General features: G+C 42.5%; 1 protein-coding gene across 5 annotated transcripts in view; it reads right to left on the bottom strand.

Moving 5' to 3' along the window:
• The window catches only part of RNF157 (ring finger protein 157), a 116803-nt gene that overhangs the window by 9908 nt on the left and 88576 nt on the right, over positions 1–18319 (bottom strand). For 4 of the 5 annotated variants that reach the window (XM_077459339.1, XM_077459340.1, XM_077459341.1 and 1 more), the window contains 4 exons: positions 13461–13663; positions 13331–13384; positions 11193–11238; positions 10301–10396 (listed from right to left, as the gene is read on the bottom strand). In XM_077459339.1, the coding sequence (XP_077315465.1) occupies positions 10301–10396; positions 11193–11238; positions 13331–13384; positions 13461–13663 (399 nt within the window). The other variant, XM_077459343.1, reaches the window with a different exon arrangement.

Raw genomic sequence — 18319 nt, 5'->3', positions numbered from 1 at the left:
AATAGAGATCTAGAGACACTTTGTGATGAGGAGTGGGAACAAGCGTTAAAAAAAATTATTTAGGGTATTCTTATCCTCCTCACAGTGTTTGACTCATTTATCATTCATAGAGTCTATTATACTCCTTTAAAACTGCACTCTCAGGGTAAAGCATATCCACCAAATTGTCCAAGATGTACCACTGGCACAGGTACACTTATGCATATGTTGTGGCGGTGTCCAAAATTGCACCGCTAATGGTACCGGGTGTATTTGATACTCTAAATTCCCTGTGTTTTACACAAGCGCAGCTTGATCCAAAAATTGCCCTGCTAGGGATTATACCTGAATATACCCTCCCAGTTAAAATGCACGTGATGTGGATGAGAACTATGCATATGGCTCGCAAACTTATATTACAAAAATAGATATCAAATTACCTGCAAAAGATAGATCAATGGATCAAAGCAACTAATCTTAATTCAAGACGAGAGGAACTGACATGAACATAGGAGGTGCCCTAAAAAAAATTTGTAAAAATTTGGCAATGTTGGTTTCCAACTTACCTAAGAAGTCAGCTGAGTATATTAATGATAATATGGAAAGTTAATTTTGAGACAGAATTGTGTAAGGAAATAATTAAATATGAAAACATGTAGCATCTACGGTAGTAATGTGTTGGACGGGTCTACGTAACGAGTGAAATCTAGTTTGGTGAGCGCAGATATGGAGGGTTTTTTTTTTGTTTTTATTTGTGGGTGGGATTTGGCTTGGTATGGTTTTAAAATGTTTTAGATGCGTTTTTCTTTTATGTTGTATAATGAAAAAAACCTCAAAAATAATTTGATAAAAAAATAAATACATAAAAAAAAAAAAAAAACGCCTTTACAACCCCTAACATTCAACCTTTCATTCCCCAACTGTCATGTCCCAGTGCAGGTTAGAATCTGATTTTAGGCTTGATTCACCAAGTTATAACACAAGTGTTATCGGTCATAAGGATCAAAATTTTCAGGACAAACAACAGTTGTTTATAAGTGAAATGAGCCAGCTATCTTTGCAGAATCATAAATTGCTTGTCCCGCCACGTCTTGCCTCATGCAGCAGAAGCCTGTTAACGGGTCCTATGCTTTAAAGCCCCAGTAGCGCAGAAAGCCCAGAGGGTGCTGCAGTATTATTGTAGGGACATGCCAATGTACACGTTGGGCAGCAGGGTCAGGCCGAGCAGGAAGCAGTGAGCACAGCTGACACATAGTGAACATGAACTTTTACAGCAGTTAAGTGACACGTGAGTTACAGAGACAGGAAAAGCAAATATAGAATAAAATACACAAACTGTGAAAAAGAGAAAAGAAAGTGACTAGATGAGGAAAAACTGGAAGGAAAGCAACTTAAAACTTGAAAGTGGAAAGTGGAAATAGCATGGCCTGGACTAAGGGTCTGAAGGACTATTCTTTTTCCCTTAACTACCATATTCTCACATTCTACACTAGACCGAGGAAAGGAAAAACTGGAATGGTTGGAATGAACAGCAAGAATCATCCTTCCTTAGGACACTTTTATTAAGGTCTACAGTGTTGGGGAAATGTAGAGTGGGCATATGAACAATTGGTGAAGAGAAGCACAAAATGATTAAAGGGACCTCCGGAGACAGAAATATGAAAGCTGCCATTGATGACTTGTTCTTAGAGCAGTACACAATTCCCCCAAACTGCCAAGTATTTTTTACCTATTATTCCTGGGTTCTCTTCTGAACACATTCCCACCCACACCCCTTAAATGTTTAGGGCACTATACGTCCAGGGACAAATGCTCAAAATACAAGCAAGCAGTCTGTGTTCCAAGTATTCCAAGTATCCCTGGACAGCCCATCTGTGCCCTCCACCCACAGAAAAACACCAGAGGCTCATTCAGCAGGGCTAAATGCCCAGTGAGCCTGAGACCTAAAATCACCTATGGGTATACGCTGGGAGAAAAGAAGGAGAAGTGTGCCAACCTGAGGTCTTCGGTATAAAACAAATACAAGTAGATGGACTCAGAATATGACATAGGTAGATACCAAGCAGACAGGAGGCCAATCATTCATTTAGGAGACTTGAAGTGAGCAGAGTGCTCTGCTGTTTAAAAGGAGACATTAAACATAGAAATATCAGAAATGCCATTGCTAATCTCCTGAGCTGCCTGCCTGACTGTCATGCTCATCCACTGACTTTAAAGGCACAGTTTAAAGATAAGTTTTGAAATGCAAACGGTAGACATGGCCTTTGGTTTTGTTATTTAGTGCTCCAATTCACCCCAGCCCCTTTATCAATGATCTAGGAATCCTATTTGTTTACCAGTTTGAAATGCAGGTGTAGTATTTTCAAACACACTCAGGCCGGGTTCACACTGCTCTGTCATGGAAGTCGACTTCCATGCAACTTTAATGAATGGGATCCGACCATACTAGCCTTTTGAGTCTGGTATGAATCTTGAGGGAGAACCCTTTTTCCTGACCTGCCGGGCTGCATGTTCAAATAAGGGTCTGGCATGGTTTCTGGGGGGGACCCCAACCCGTATTTTTTTTTTTTTTTTTTTTTATTTGGTGTAGGGTTCCGCATCAAGACCCTTAGAGCACAAGTCACATGCCAAAAGTGATGATAATGACCCGACTTGGATGCGACTTACATTCAAATCAATGGGCTGAAATCGTGCTCAAGTCGGACCAGTTAAGACAGGTCTCATAGGGAACAATTCATTTTGTGACTTATGCTCTCGAAGTTGGAGCATATGTCGGACCAGTGTGAGCCGGCCCTCATTCAGATGCATTCAAGGTCACTCATCTGTTCCCAACTACAGGTAACCACTGAGTGTGCAGATATATGCAAATAACGATGATTCCTTTCAGTCTGTCAGTCCATTATACACGCTGAGCAGCTGCAACTGATCACATTCACCTGTGATCACAGCATCATCAGTCTACTGATTCTTGGTGCTGGAATCTGCTGTCTCAGATGATTGCTCATGTGAAGAAGGCCTAACTGTCATTCATGTACAAAAAACAGAAATTAACTGTCAGCGCTAGTTAGTTTGGTAAAGCCACCTGTCACATTCAAATTTGCTTTGGAAGACTGAACCTGATCGGTGAAACTAGATCGGTCAACTAGAGAGAGAAATGTAAAGGTGTCAGGGAGCAGACCCATCCATATGTGAGATCTTTGAAATCTGGTTGCATTGCATCACTTGGAAAGTATGACAATTGCTGCCTGTTAAATCCCAAGTAAACAAAAAAAATAAATAAAAAATATATATATATATATATATATATATATATATATATATATATATATATATATATATATATATATATATTCTGCACAAGGGATAACTGTTTCTTGTGCTGTTCCCAACTGTCCTAGGTAAAATCCAAAGCTCTCCAGACCCCTATACTAGTACCCTAGTAATACAAACCACTGGACCTGTCATATGCATCAAGAGGGATGACTATGCCTGTCCTTTCCACATTGCTCCTCCATTCATAGAAGCTATACTATAGTTTCCATGAATGAAAATTTAGGAGGCAGATATTTCATTCACAGTTCCATAGTTAGCAAGGTTTAAAAAAGTTCACCAAGTGCAACTTGTGTGTGTGTGTGTGTGTGTGTGTGTGTGTGTGTGTGTGTGTGTGCGCTTTTATGTTAATATTACAATGTATATCCCTATATGTTGTGGATGTTTAGGTGCCTGCAGTTTAGAATGGCATGGCTGGGCAAATGGACGTACCTGTACGTCCCTTTAAATTTGCCACCGTGCCATCGCGTGCACCGGGACCTCCGTGAGTCGGGTCGCGGGTCTCGCGGACTCGATCGCCGCGGGGTTACCCGCGGTCATCTCACGGGGACGAAGAATGGGGAGATGCTAATGTGATCAAGCATCTCTCCATTCTGCCTAGTGACAGTGTCACTGATCTCTGCTCCCTGTGATTGGGAGCAGAGATCAGTGATGTGTCACATGTAGCCACGCCCCCCCCACAGATAGAAACACGCCCCAGGACACAATTAACCCTTACCCTGCCCCCTAGCCTAAACGGAGGAAAAAAACATTTTATTTTTGGGGATATTTATTATAGCACAATGTAGAAAATGTGTTTTTTTCTAAATCGTCGCTCTTTTTTGTTTATAGCGCAAAAAATAAAAACCGCAGGGGTGATCAAATACCAGCAAAAGAAAGCTCTATTTGTGGGAAAAAAAGGACATCTATTTTGTTTGGAAGCCTAGTCGCACGACCGTGCAATTGTCAGTTATAGCGACGCAGTGCCGAATCACAAAAAGTGCTCTGGTCAGGAAGGGGGTAAAATCTTCTGGGGCTGAAGCGGTTAATGCTTGCCAATATTCTATTGGCTTTACCTTGCAACAGTTTGCCATTGTATGCCATTGCTGAGCCTGTCATCTACTAGGACCCCCAGGTTCTTTTCCGTCCTAGATTCCCCCAGAGATTCTCCCTCTAGAGAGTGGATTGCATTTGTGTTTTTGCCACCCAAATACATAATTTTACATTTTTCTACATTAAACCTATTGCAATCTTTGTATAGTTGGAATGCTGATGATGACCCCTCAGCCTTGTATTTTTTGAAGGCCTTCTCCTTTGCTTTTATATGCATTTTTACATTGGCGTTAGGCCACCCAGGACTTTTTTTTAGCTCTTAAATATATTAACTCCTAGAATGCCCTGGCTAATACTCTTATTTAATATGATCCTAAAGCACACCTATTTTTCCTCTGTGTTCTTTATTCATAGGATATTATCCCATTTAATATCTTCTAGCAAGGAGTGAAGTTTATGGAAGATGGCTCTTTTGAAATTCAGTGTCTTTGTGTTCCCTGCTTGTGTGATTTATACTGAAACGAATTGACCTGTGATCACTGTTCCCTAAAATGCACCTTATTTACACATCTTGGATCAGGTCTGCATTGTTAGTAATCAGTAGGTCTAGTAACGCGTTGTTTCTTGTTGGTGCATTTACCATCTGACCCATGAAATTGTCCTGCAAGATATTTAGGAAATGGCAAGCCTTAAACTAATGCACGGTTCCTTCTGCCCAGTCTATGTTTGGATAAATCCCCCATTATGACACTTCTCATCCTTGCCGCCTTTCCAAACTGTCATAGAAGGTCCGCCTCCCCTCTCCTCCCTCTGGTTAGGGGGCCTATAGCATACTCCCAGTATTACTTTCCCCTTGGTTTCTTCCTCTGTAGCTCTACCCATAAGGATTCCACCTCCCCCTTGCTCCATTAGTGATGTCATCCCTCAGATTCACCTGTACATTGTTTTTTATATACGGGCATACCCCTCCCGGTTTTTTACCCTCCCCATCTCTGCGATATAAGTAATACCCTTAAATGGTTGCCAGCCAATCATGAGAGCTGTTGAACCAAGTCTCTGAAATTCCCATGAAATCTAAATCCTCCTCATACAATAGCAGTTCTAGTTTTCCCACCTTGTCCACCAGACTCCTGGCATTGGTGAACAAGTCTAATAGTTTTGTCTGGACGCATGCCATCTCCTTATTGGGTGTTCTGAGGTTTCAATTAGGACTTGTCACTATACTTACCACGGGTTTAAGTGCTTTAGTCAACCTACCACAAATGCCCCCAATACTACCCACTGAAATTTGTTCCACGTTGGCCATCTCCATATCTGGGATCCCCCCCCCCCCCCCCCCCATCACCTAGTTTAAAAGCCCCTCTAACTTTTCGGTCATCTTCTCTCCCAGCCGATCTGCACCTTCCCCATTTAGGTGCAGTCCGTCACCTGCTAAAGAGCTCATTAAAGACTGAGAAGTCGGCCCAGTTCTCCAGGAACCCAAACCCCTGCTTTCTACATCAGCTCTTCAGCCACTTGTTTACTTCCCTAATCTCCCACTGCCTTTCTGGTGTGGCTTGAGGTACCGGTAGTATTTCTGAAAAATACTACCTTGGGAGGTCCTATTCCTCAATTTACCTCCTAAATCCCTAAAATTGTTTTTTAGGACACTCCATCTTCCTCCGACTGTCATTGGTGCCAACATGCACTATGACAGCCGGGTCTTCTCCAGCCTCTCCCCAGTAATCTGTCCACCAGATCCATGATGTGCCGAACCCGAGCGCCCGGTAGACAACATACAGTTCGGCACTTCATGTCTTTGTGACAGATTGCCCTCTCTGTCCTTCTGAGAATTGAGTCCCGACCATGAAAATCTGTCTTTTCTTTGCCTCGACTACCCCCCCCTTGTTGGAGGAGTTCTTCCCCTGGCAGCTAGAGGTGTCACTCTGCTCCAGAAATGCTGGTCCCTTACTGGTGTCACTCAACGGGGTGTACTTATTGGGATGTTCCAGTTCAGGATTGGCCTCCCTGACTCTTTCCCCTCTACCCTTCCTGACTGTCACCCATCTACTCTGCTCTGGTGCCTGCACCTCTTCGTCACCTCTCGCCTCAGTGCTTGCCCTTGCCGGAACCTGCCGAGTACGATCCCAACTCTCCTATAGTATGGAGAGAGTCTTCTCAGTGTTGACAGTTGCTTGCCTAGATTCAGAAACTGGGCTTCCAGGGAAGCAACGTGCTTACATTTTGCACAGCAGTATTTCCCCTTGATCGGATGATCAAGGAACGCATACATGCCGCAAGATGTACACCGAGTCGCATCTCCACACAAGGCGGGCATCTACCCATTTTCCATTCACAGATCACTTTTCATTCATATAAGTGATAGTACAGCTTTCATAAATAAAGGAGGGGGGGGGTTAGAAAGGGCAGGTATAGTCGGCACTCTTGGTGAACATCTGTGCCGGTGGGAATATTAACCCCAAAGCACTAAAAACAACAAGGGCTGGGGTATAAGATTGTAGAAGCCATTGCAATAATCAACCATCAATGTCCAATGAACTGACTGGCGATTTGTTCACAACATGATTAACTGCTTCTGGACCAGCCGCCGCAGTTTTATGTGGCAGGTTGGCTCTTCTGCACAAAATCACGTAACTGTATGTTGGCTCGCGGGGTCCGGATAGCAGGCGCGCACACCCTCTGCACAGCGGAGGCAGACGGTCGCGATGACCACCGGCCACGAGCGATCGTGAGCTGGAGACACAGAACAGGGACGAGTGTGTGTAAACACACACTTTCCTGTTCTGACAAGAGTGACAGATCGTGTGTTCCTATTAGCTAGGAACCACGATCTGTCACTTCCTGTAGTTAGTCCCCCTTCAGTTAGAATCACCTCCCAGGGAACACAGTTATCCCCTTCACGGCCAGTGACATGTTTACAGTAATCAATGCATCTTTAATCTCACTGATCGCTGTATTAATACCAATGGTTCAAAAAATTTGGCAAAATTATTCGATGTGTCTGCCATAATGTCGCAGTCACAATAAAAAACGTAGATCGCCGCCATTACTAGTAAAAACAAAATAATAATGCTATATATCTATCCCCTATTTTGTAGACGCTATAACTTGTGCGCAAACCAATCAATATACGCTTACTGCGATTTTTCTTTACCAAAAATATGTATAAGAATACCTATCGGCCTAAACTGAGGAAAAAAAAATAGCTTTTTTATATATTTTTGGGGGATATTTATTATAGCAAAAAGTAAAAAATAATGTGTTTTTCTCAAAATTGTCGTTTTTTTATGTTTATAGCGCAAAAAATAAAAACCGCAGAGGCGATCAAATACTACCACAAGGAAGCTCTATTTGTGGGGAAAAAAAGGACATCAATTTTGCAATTGTCAGTTAAAACGACTCAGTGCTGAATCGCAAAAAGTGCTCTGGTCAGAAAGGGGGTAAATTATTCCAGGGCTGAACTGGTTAAAGAAAGTTAAAAAGTACTTATTCCATAGAACTATTGATTCTATATTTTCACAATGGCCGTTTATCAAATTACTTTTTAAAAGATTTAAAAAGATTTAAAATCTGGCTTAAATCCTCTAAATGCCATCATTCCCGTGACTTGAAAAAGTGTACGTGCGCGAGACGCGTTGTCATGGCAACCAGGGACACATGTGTTCCCACGCTGGCTCTAATGGCTTCCTCCTCCGGGTACAGCGTGTCCGCCCAGGTGTTCCAATGACGTCCTCCACTCACGCTGGCGGCCTCCTGGCCTAGTCCTCCTTGCAGCCATGGTGGTTGGTGCCATCTCCAGCATCAGTTTGGTAATATTATGCCAAGTTAAATGGAATATGTACTTTTAAGCACCTGATACTTTCTTTTATATTGCCAAAGCACCAAAAGATTATGGCTGCGGGGGTTTAGGGGCAGAGACACCAGCAGCCCAGCACCAGCACAAAGGCAACTTTTGAATGTAAGTACTGTCCTGTGTACGATTTTTAAAAAATGTACTAATATTTAGGCTTTAACTGCTTTAACTGGCTAATTGTAGATGATAGTGTCGCGCAGTATATATAGAGATTAAAGAAAAGAGAGAGGGAAGGCAAAGCGAGATAAAGTGAACAGAAGAGTTATATATTCAGAATATAGATAAAGAGTAGTGAGGAAAAAGTGTATAAATGGATATAAACTTGCTTAGTATCAATACTAAGCAAGTTTATATCCATTTATACACGTTTTTCTCACTACTCTTTATCTATATTCTGAATATATAACTCTTCTGTTCACTTTATCTCGCTTTGCCTTCCCTCTCTCTTTTCTTTAATCTCTATATATACTGCGCAACACTATCATCTACAATTAGCCAGTTATTTGGGGTAGGAAAACCCTCTTTCAGTGTACGCAGCAGTCTTTCCACTTCTTTGATTGGTTGGCGCAGAGGTATTTTACATACCAATTTTTGCTTTAACTGCTGTCTCCTGCTGTCTCCTGAGGTGCAGGCAACTGACAACAAAAAAACTGTGAACCTCTTACCATGATATGCCAGCTTCAGCGAGTTCCTGAACCTCTTTTTCCCCTCACTTCCATTTTTTTTTCAGAACCAGCAGCGATCATTAGTTGCTGTCATGTGCATTGCTTTATGCACACTACACATCCCATAGTCTCTAGTCTGTCTCAGGAGCAAGCAAGAAAGGGTGGCTACATTCCTACATACAGTGGGACCATGGAGAATGAACGTAGCCACCAGTGGAGTGGCACTACCCCCGGCGGTACTAACACAGCCCCACCCGCTGTCCTTACCTTGGATGCAGGCGGTGAGAGCATGGCTGGCTCGGGGAAAGCTGCTCCGGTGACTAGTGTCCTCTCCTGGAGCAGCGTCCACCATGTCACCTCTCCCCTCCTCCTAGCGATAGGTGTCCAATCGGGAAGCAGGTTTCATACCTGCTTCCCGATTGGCCGGGAGGAGGATCAGTGTTGCAACAGAGAATTTTCATTCGCTGTTGCAGCACACCTGGGTGGTCTCTAGATGCAATGCTCTGCATCGCGAGTCCAACATATTTTGAAGCCTCTCTGAGCATATGGCTCTAATCAGTACTTTTAGTAATTTATATGCCTGATGACCCGAAAGGGGCCGAAACACATGAATAGGGGATGGCAGGGGTGGCCATGAATAGATTCATGCTATCCATGAATCTATCCACTGCATATAGGTGGTAGGGAGGATGGGGGGGGGGGGGGGCGGCACCCAGGCGCCCCCAATTAATGGGCAGCCCCAAGTAGCCACCCTCTAACAGGAAGATAAATCACAGCAGCAACAAAAAAATATATATATTTGGAGATTTGGAGGGCCCTGAGAGCAATAGAAGGGACGTTTCGGAGTTAAAAATACATACTTGAAAATATTTTTTTTTACCAGAGCTTAGTGTCACTAAGATTCATTAGTTGGATGTTCTGACACAATTTCAGTATATGCATGTCCACGGACTTTCACTTTTGAACTGATCTTAACACGTTCTAATTCACTCTCCTATGCAGATTAACAGCTCTAATTTCACTTGCAGCATGCTTGACCAAGGTCAATGACTCAGACAGTATTGATATCTGGGACAGCTCTATGACTTTGGTTATACCACAAGTGCTCTAAAGACAGCACTGCCATGAACTCAGCAAACTTAAAAAAGGACATAGATGAGATGATGGTAAAAAATAAAAGCAGCAAGAAATGGAAAATAAAACTTCATGTAGAAACTAGAGAAAGAAAATACATCCAGCAGAGTTAAAGGAAAGAATGAGGAGGATAAGAATAAGAGGACAGACAGGGAAGAATGAAACACCTACAGTTAGGAGGGATAATAAGTAGGCTTTTCCCCCACTCACTGCTATCTGACACTGGTTCAGGTTTGTTTGGCGAGATAAACCATTATTAGGGATGGGGTGAAGAGGGAGAGTTCATGTTCAGGAGGCAGCCACTCACCGGCCAGGCAGCCATCAGAGCCCCGCACATTGTCCAGAGCGTCCAGTGTGACATGAGCTGCATTGTTATTGTCACACTCTCTGCCAGTCCTCTGCCCTGCAACAGAGTTAAGGAAGTTAGAGGTGGGCATGATTTTGGAGACTGCCCAACATATATTAGCCTGGGAATCTTGTGAGCACAGTAAGAAGAGGAAGAGAGTTGTCGACTGCAATAATGATGCCATGCATGAATGGTTTGCATGCATATTATGAATAACCAGCAAAATATTAAAAAGTACCAGTCCAAAATGGGCATTTGTGAGTCTGATTCTCTAGATTATAACAATGCTGCCATACATTTCAGATGGGTGTGTGTTATTCACTTGTATACTCTTCCTGTCAGAGCAGAAATGTCAACTCAGTGTCAATCTGTAAGGCCATCATGGAGGATGACTGGTTGCCTCCCTCAGCCCATTCTGATAACTAACGCTTTTTCTGGCCTGCAGGAGGGTAAAATTGTCAATTAACAAAGTCTTTGTTTTTTCATGCAATCCAAACAGCAACGTTGTGATAGCACAGTTTAAATAAGATGGTCTTAGGGTCTGAGTCAAACGGCCTTGGTCTTGTGTCGAAGGCATCAGTCTGAGATGTTACCAAGATCATTCAGAATTCAATGCCCTATTGTAACAAATCAAAAAACAAAGATTAATATTATTACAAATGCCTTTTACTGACTGCCCATCTTTAATATTCTGCAGGTTTTATGGAGTCATAGCATTCCTTACCAGGTGTCTACAAAACTGCTAGACCCACAGGGAATTAGAGAAACATTCAACAACACATAAGTGGTGGCTCAATGAAGACCAAAGCAATACATGGAACATATTCAATGGGGAAAATACTGAGAGTGTTACCATCATCCTCTTCTGGAGATGCAAATTCTTCTTCTGTGACATTTCCCTGAAAAAGACAAAAAAAAAAACAACATGACATCAGTGAGCCCAGGTGACCATTACCACTTCTTTACAATAAAATCTCCTGGAACTGCTTTGCCAGATATCTCTTTGTGGGCAGTTGTTTGCCAGATATTTCTTAGTGGGGCAGTTGATTTTTGCACACTGATGGTTGACTCCGCCAGATGATGATCTGATCCTGCGGTAACTTTAGAAGTTGCCATTGTAGGTTCCTATGAGGGGGGGGAGGGGGGGGGGCTAATCCCCGACTGTCTCCCTTTTCCCATATCTAAACCCAATTACTTGGAAAAAGATTTGGGATAAAAACAGTGGGTGCGGTGGTTGGAAATGGGGTATTGTTAACATTTGATGAGCTTAAAAGTAAGCACCAGCTCCCCAACTTGCACTTGTTTCATTTTCTCCAGTTCAGGCATGCTTTTTCTGTCCAATTTAGGTCCTCAAATCTGGATGTGCGAGTTCGTGACCTGGAATCACCGCTCAGGCAAAAAGACCTTATTATGGCACTGCACCCTGTTTGATATAAAGTCTTGTCTATTATATACAAGGAATTATTCATAGACACTACCAAGGTTTTGGCCTCCTGTCATGCGGCATGGTTGTTGAGTTTCCCACAGCTTGACAACGATGATTGGGACAATACATGGAGCACCATGTTTGATAGATTGGTGTCGGCACATGATCACTTGATACAGTTCAAGTTCCTTCATAGAGTTCCTTTATAGACTATACTACACACCTGCTAAACTGGCAAGGATTTTCCATACGCACCCATCAAACTGTTGGGAGGTGCGATTTACCTGGGGCAGCTTTTTTGCACACCTTCTGACAATGCCCGCACGTCCGGCAGTTCTGGGTGGAGGTGGTGGACTGTGTTAGGTTGGTCACTACGATCACCATAAAACCATCTATAGAAGTCTGTCTGTTGGGCCTGGTGGACACGTCGGCACTCAAAATGTGATCCGCACTTTGCTCACCCTGTACTATGCACGCAAAGTGATTATCTTGTCATGGAAGAAACCGTTGGCCCCTACCATTATGGCCTGCAAGGCATTGATATATAAGGCTCTACCGATGTATGAAGCTACATATAGGGGTGCGTGATAAGTTTAAAAAGGTATGGGTGGTTGGACAGAAAATAGCTCCACAGCATCTAATCAATTGCCTCCTGGTTGAGGGTTATCATATGTGGCAAGAGGGGAGGTTTGTGTAAGCCTTGATGGCCTCCAAATAAAATCTCTTAGTATGGCGGGGGAGGGATATTATACTGTTTACAGTGATTATATATTCTCTCTCCTTACTATACATTTTTCTCTGGAAAGATTGCTGCCCTTTTCTTTTATTTGGCCTGGGACCTGCATTGTACACTGGTGCTGTCGAATTGTAGTGCTGAAGGTTTACCACGTTTGCAAGTTTGTATTTTTTTTAATGTGAAAAACCTTTTAATAAAAATAATTTTCAAAAAAAAAATAAAAAAAAATCTCCTGCAACTGCCAACGACAGATAAGCCATACAGTCCAAAGAAAGCAAAGGCAGGCATGCTGGTGACTTTTTGGTCTGTAGGACTTAAACTGGTCATATATGGATCAAAATTTGGCTGGTTAAGCAGGGACTGACCGAATTTCAATCTGTCTATGGACTTTTCTGTTAGAGAGGAGTCAACCTACTAATCAACTCCTCTCAAGCTGGAAAATGTGTGCTCGATCAACGCTTGCAGCCAGTCGGCTGAAACGCTGATCAATGTATTCTGGCAGCAGGGGAGTCCCTGGTTTTTACGAAGCATAAAGACTGGATTCACAAACTAGTGCTGCATTACTGGTCACAAGGTGGTCCATTTATTTTGAATGGGTAGCCAACAGAACACAACAAACCCAACAGTGCACATGGCCCTTTGGTTAACACAGGATACAATGGATAACGTGTGATGCAACACCTTGGTCTCGACTATATAGTGTGTTTAGGGTGCCATTTGCAATCATTGGACAGGCATTGCAGGACCTAATCAGAACTCTGTAATGTTGTCTCATGCCTTCTGTCTATTTATACCCTCCCCTTTTCACCCAGGCATTAGGAGTGTATACCTCTGCATCCATTTCATCTGCAGACACAGTCACAAAGTGCCCCTCTGGTGATAGCTGGAAGAGAGGCATGTAGATGGTTAGTATATGTTCAGCCATCAATGAATAGTGCTGAAAGCAATGCAAGACTTACCTCTCCCTCTTCTGATGGGGAACCGCTGGGTGCCACTGGAGGTGATGGCGTGATCCCCTCTTCCTCCTCCTCCTCCTCCTCCATCACGCCAGCTGTGTAGGAGCCAGACATGGAGGACACTGTGTCTGTGCTGAGCTGGGACTGCTGGCTGTGGGACGAGGCCATGGACATTACGGACTGTGCCAGGCTACTGCTCAAAGGGTCTGCGCAAGAGATGAGGGTGGAATGGGGCAATGGAGGAAGTAGTGACAACGAAGGATAAGACAGAAGAGGGAAAACAAGATAAACAGGTGAAAAAGATGAGAGTGAGGATTACAGTACAGGGTACAGAGAAGAGCGAGGCACAGAGCAAGGAATGGTAAGCAGGGGAACAGAGGTAAACCAGTATATGGCAGGGTGAGAGATGGGCAGAAAAGGGACGGATGAGGAGTACAGTTAAATGGTTACAGAAGCATAAAGCAACAGAATTCTCAAAGCTGGTGTAAGAAATGTTTCAGTCATAGCAACAAACAATGTAAAACAAAAAGAACTCCAACCCACCCAAAAAGGAAAAGCGAACAACTGCCGAAATATACATAGGAAATAAAATATCTACATTCACTGAGCTACTTTTCAGAAACAATGAATGACATTCATTTTGATGAGAATTCTCATGTGAAAATGCATCAGTAAAAAATAAAAGTAATAAATTATAAATGTGACTGGTACAGTTATATTTTTATTTTGAATGGAGGAGGGAGTGGTTACAGTCTGGAAAGGTTTTTCTTTAATCGTGTCCTGGTGACTACCATCTACAGGACAGAAAGTTAAAGTGTGTGTCTGGGCAAAATAAAAATAAAATATTCGGTACATCTCTGCAATACATATAGCAATTTAAAGAGAAAAAAACATGGGGGAAATGTCTGCAAATCCTGCCAGAAATGTGGTATGCATATAACAACCCGTTTCAGCTGACAGTTATCAGTTGGGAGCTGTTCTGTTGTCCAGCAGGGAAGAACTGGGCAGGTCCAATAACACTGCATGGGATTTATGTAATGCAGAGGCACTGTGTTGTCAGACCAGACAGGGATTTAGCTCACTGGAATTTTCGCAGGTCAACTGGTATTTTTCTGTAATTTGTATCATTATTTTAAAGGAATAAAACATGGGGGAATTGTACATGCATATCAGAGATATACTGATATTTTTTATTTTTTTTACCCTGACAAACACTTTAAGGAGAAATTTTCCTATCGGAGACACAACAAAAAGTAACAGTCCCCAAAAAAGTTGGTTGACGTTCCATTTAATTATGAAAAATAGGTAATAGGGACAGCATGTGTGTAAAATATCATGGTGTGAAAACTGTTCTTGTAATAATTTCAAAATCAAAGATTTGTTCTTCAGTGGGAAACACAAATGAAGATTCCTTCTGATATTCTGATATCCAAGCAACTATGACTATTGACTATTTTTTATCTTGCATAAAATTCAAACTATTCGCTTGTTTGAAGTAAGGAATGAGTAATTTTAAAGTGCTTTGGGATTTGGAGCTATGAACTATTTTGTCCATAAGAATGCAGAACCTGCGTTTTAACAAAGGTTCAGCACTTCCATGGTTATTATTTAGCTTGCATTACTTTAATGTAAAAAAGATTAAAATAAACATGCAAACTCCCTCCCCAGAGCTAATTGGCCTTGAATTTCAGGAATGCAGCGCCCTAGCCTTATGCTTATGGGCATCAGGCTCTTAGGCACCCCTCAGTGCCCAGGAGGGGGTGCCAGCAAGGGAGGGGATGGGGCCTTTGTTCCACCTACGGTATGTGGCACACCATTGGAGGCAAGTTGGTTGTCATCCCCTTACCAGTGAAATGGCTTTAGGGGTCTTTTAGACCCCAAACCAGTTCTCCAGGGTGTGTTATATGAAATGTAAAAAACAAAACAAAAAAAACACACAACATCACATTAGTGCTTTTCAGTTATTTTTTAAACGAATATGTACTGTTCAGGGCCCAGTGATTTAGATATGCAGATATCGTACATCATTCAATCCATCACTGGCATCTCAGAGAAAGAAAGGAGAAACATTGTTCTGCTTCCTCACTGCTCAAACTCCATTATGGCACTGCACCCTGTTTGACTGCTTATAGCAGAGGTTAAAGCAAATCCATGTGTCCCAAAACATAGGGAGCAGCCTTGTCCTGATACCAATCCAGGGGGTTAGTAAATGAAAAGAGAAAGTATCGCTGCTACCTCTGACCAGCCAAGGTGAACAATAAAGAGTGGCCTCAGCCTACATGTCTCCACCAAACCACACACCCTGATGCATTTTACCCTGCCCACTGGGACACCCCATGGGCCCATGGTGAAAGACATCTGGCACAATTTATAAAAAGTAGGTACTCTCACAAAAAAAAAAAAAGTCATAAAAAGCTTCACTACTTGAGTTCAGCCTCTACTTTAACATAGAGACTGAGTTCCCATTATGCAATTGCTAGTTGCCTGACCCTTTTGTTTCAGTTTTCTGAATCTCTCTCCCAAAACAAGTATGCAGAAAAGGAACTCCTGACTTACCTCTGACTTTTGTGATCTGCTTCCTTTTTCCATGTCTGGGGTTCAGAGGATATTAAAACCAGAGTGGCAGTCAGGCAACTAGTATTACAAGAAACTAGCAATGGCAGCCACCACGTTCATCCGGTACCCACTGTGCTTACCTTCATGGGTGATGAGTTGTCAGTGTCCACACAGCCAGTGTACCAGTCTGGAGATTTTGAAACCCTTGCTTTTCTTCTCCTTCTTTCTGTAGGGCTTCTGGGTTCGATCAGAGCAATACTGGTCAGTGCTGACACATAAATTACTTTGACCAATTGGAATCACTCGGATTCGTGCCGGAAGCTCATAACCCATGGAGGTAACTGCAGCAGGGCCTGTGGAGGGGGGCTGCGCCTTTTCATTTTTTTCAGAAAAAATGGACTAGTCCTTTAAAGAGGAAGTAAACCCTGATGGGTTTACTTCCTCTTTGATTCCCTGCAAAGGTAAAGCATAATGGACTACTATGCATCGCCACCGCTGTCCCCTGTAGTTCCGAGTGTCCATCTTCTTGGTGGGTCTCGCTGCTCCGGTGAATCACAGTGCATGCGCACGGGAGCCAACACTCGCGGCATATCACCGCGATCTGCGGCTTGCCCAGTACACCTGCGCGCCGCTGTCTACGGCACATGCGCTGTAGACAGCGGTGGCTGTCTTCGGGCAAATATCTCCTAAACCGTATAGGTTTAGGAGATATTTCTTGGACCTACAGGTAAGCCTTAATCTAGGCTTACCTGTAGGTCAAAGTGGTTTGTAAGGGTTTACAACCACTTTAACTCAATCGTCCCTTTTGACTTGAATGTATGAACAACCTAATAATGAACTTCACTTATTTGCTCCCCCTTGATTTGTTACACATACCAGCTGATCCTGTTGGAAGTTCAGAGCTGTCCTGTGTCTAATCTACCAGCTCTTTTCTTAAACTACAAAACGCCTCCCCATGGATGAACTAATATACAAGACAAGGCTGACACCATTCCTTGCTATTTCAGTCTAGCAAGCACTACATTGTCTGCCATCCATTGACAATTAAGAGTTGGGTGTAATTAGTGCCAGTTGTTTCTTTTACCTCACAGTGACCAAGTACAGGTAAGTGAAATATTGGAGATTTTCTACAACTATGGTTCGGACACGGGTTTTTGGATTGACCAATGTTGTCAATTTTAATGGGTGAAGGAGTTTAAATGTACATAATTTTGTATTACTTGAATATAGGGCAATAAAGAATTTTCTACAATAAACTACATTTATTACTTTATAAGTTACACTGCTTGGTTCTTGATATAGTAACCTACTATTGTCAGTAGGTTTCTCTCAACCTCTGATAGGTTTTGTGATGTAATTTACTTGGTTATAAGATCTGCACCATTATGTTTGGTGAGTCAATGAACTTTCTATATAACCTTCCCTACTTTTTCAATAATTTCTTTAGCCAGTTGTGGATACTGGACATACTGTACATGTCCAAAAAACTTCACCGAGGTACACAAGACGTGCTTAGTACTTCCTGTTGTTCTTCCCCTTTGCTGCTCCCCTCTTGTAATTGTTATGCCCCATACACACGGTTGGAAATTCTGATGGAAAAAGTCTGATCGGGTTATGTTGTCAGAAAATCCAATCGTGTGTGGGCTCTATCAGACTTTTTCCGTTGGATTTTCCAAGAGAAAAAGGTTGAGAGCTGGATCTAAAATTTTCCGACAACAAAATCCGATCAGACGTTTTCCGATCGTGTGTAGAGAATTACGACTGACAAAGTGCCATGCATGCTCAGAAAAAATTTGGAGACGAAAGATACTGGCCTCTACGTAATCCCGTCGTATGTATTGTACGTCACCTCGTTCTGAACGATCTGATTTTTCCCCAACTTTGTGTGACCGTGTGTATGCAACAAGTTTTGGCCAAAATCCGTCAGAAAATATCAGACGGATTTTGTGGTCGGAATGTCCGACAGTGTTTAAGGGGCATTAGTGTCAAAATGACAGTCGGGACCTAATGTGTAAAATAGTAAAACCATCAATATCTGCTGTTGTCAAAAAAATGGACTGTCTGACACAGTATTTATAAACCTTGTTACCAGATACTTTTGTATCTGCTCGGTTTCACATATTTGTAGATCAAAGGGATAAGCTTTAATCCCCATATGATGTCAGTTAAAACAGATGTAAAAAAAAAACGTGTTTTTATTTATTAATTCACTTTATTGCAGGTGACCCTGCCAGGACCTGAACCTACTTTACATTCCCATGGAAGCTCAAGATGTACAAAAATTCCACAGGTATTCTTTAACAATT

This window comes from Lithobates pipiens, unplaced genomic scaffold (assembly GCF_037356315.1).
Source record: "Lithobates pipiens isolate NorthernLeopardFrog02 unplaced genomic scaffold, aLitPip1_a1.2 Scaffold_28, whole genome shotgun sequence".
NCBI classification, from domain to species: Eukaryota; Metazoa; Chordata; class Amphibia; order Anura; family Ranidae; genus Lithobates; species Lithobates pipiens.
The sequence above is the reverse complement of the archived record's forward strand: the minus strand, read 5'-3'. Positions and strand labels throughout refer to the sequence as shown.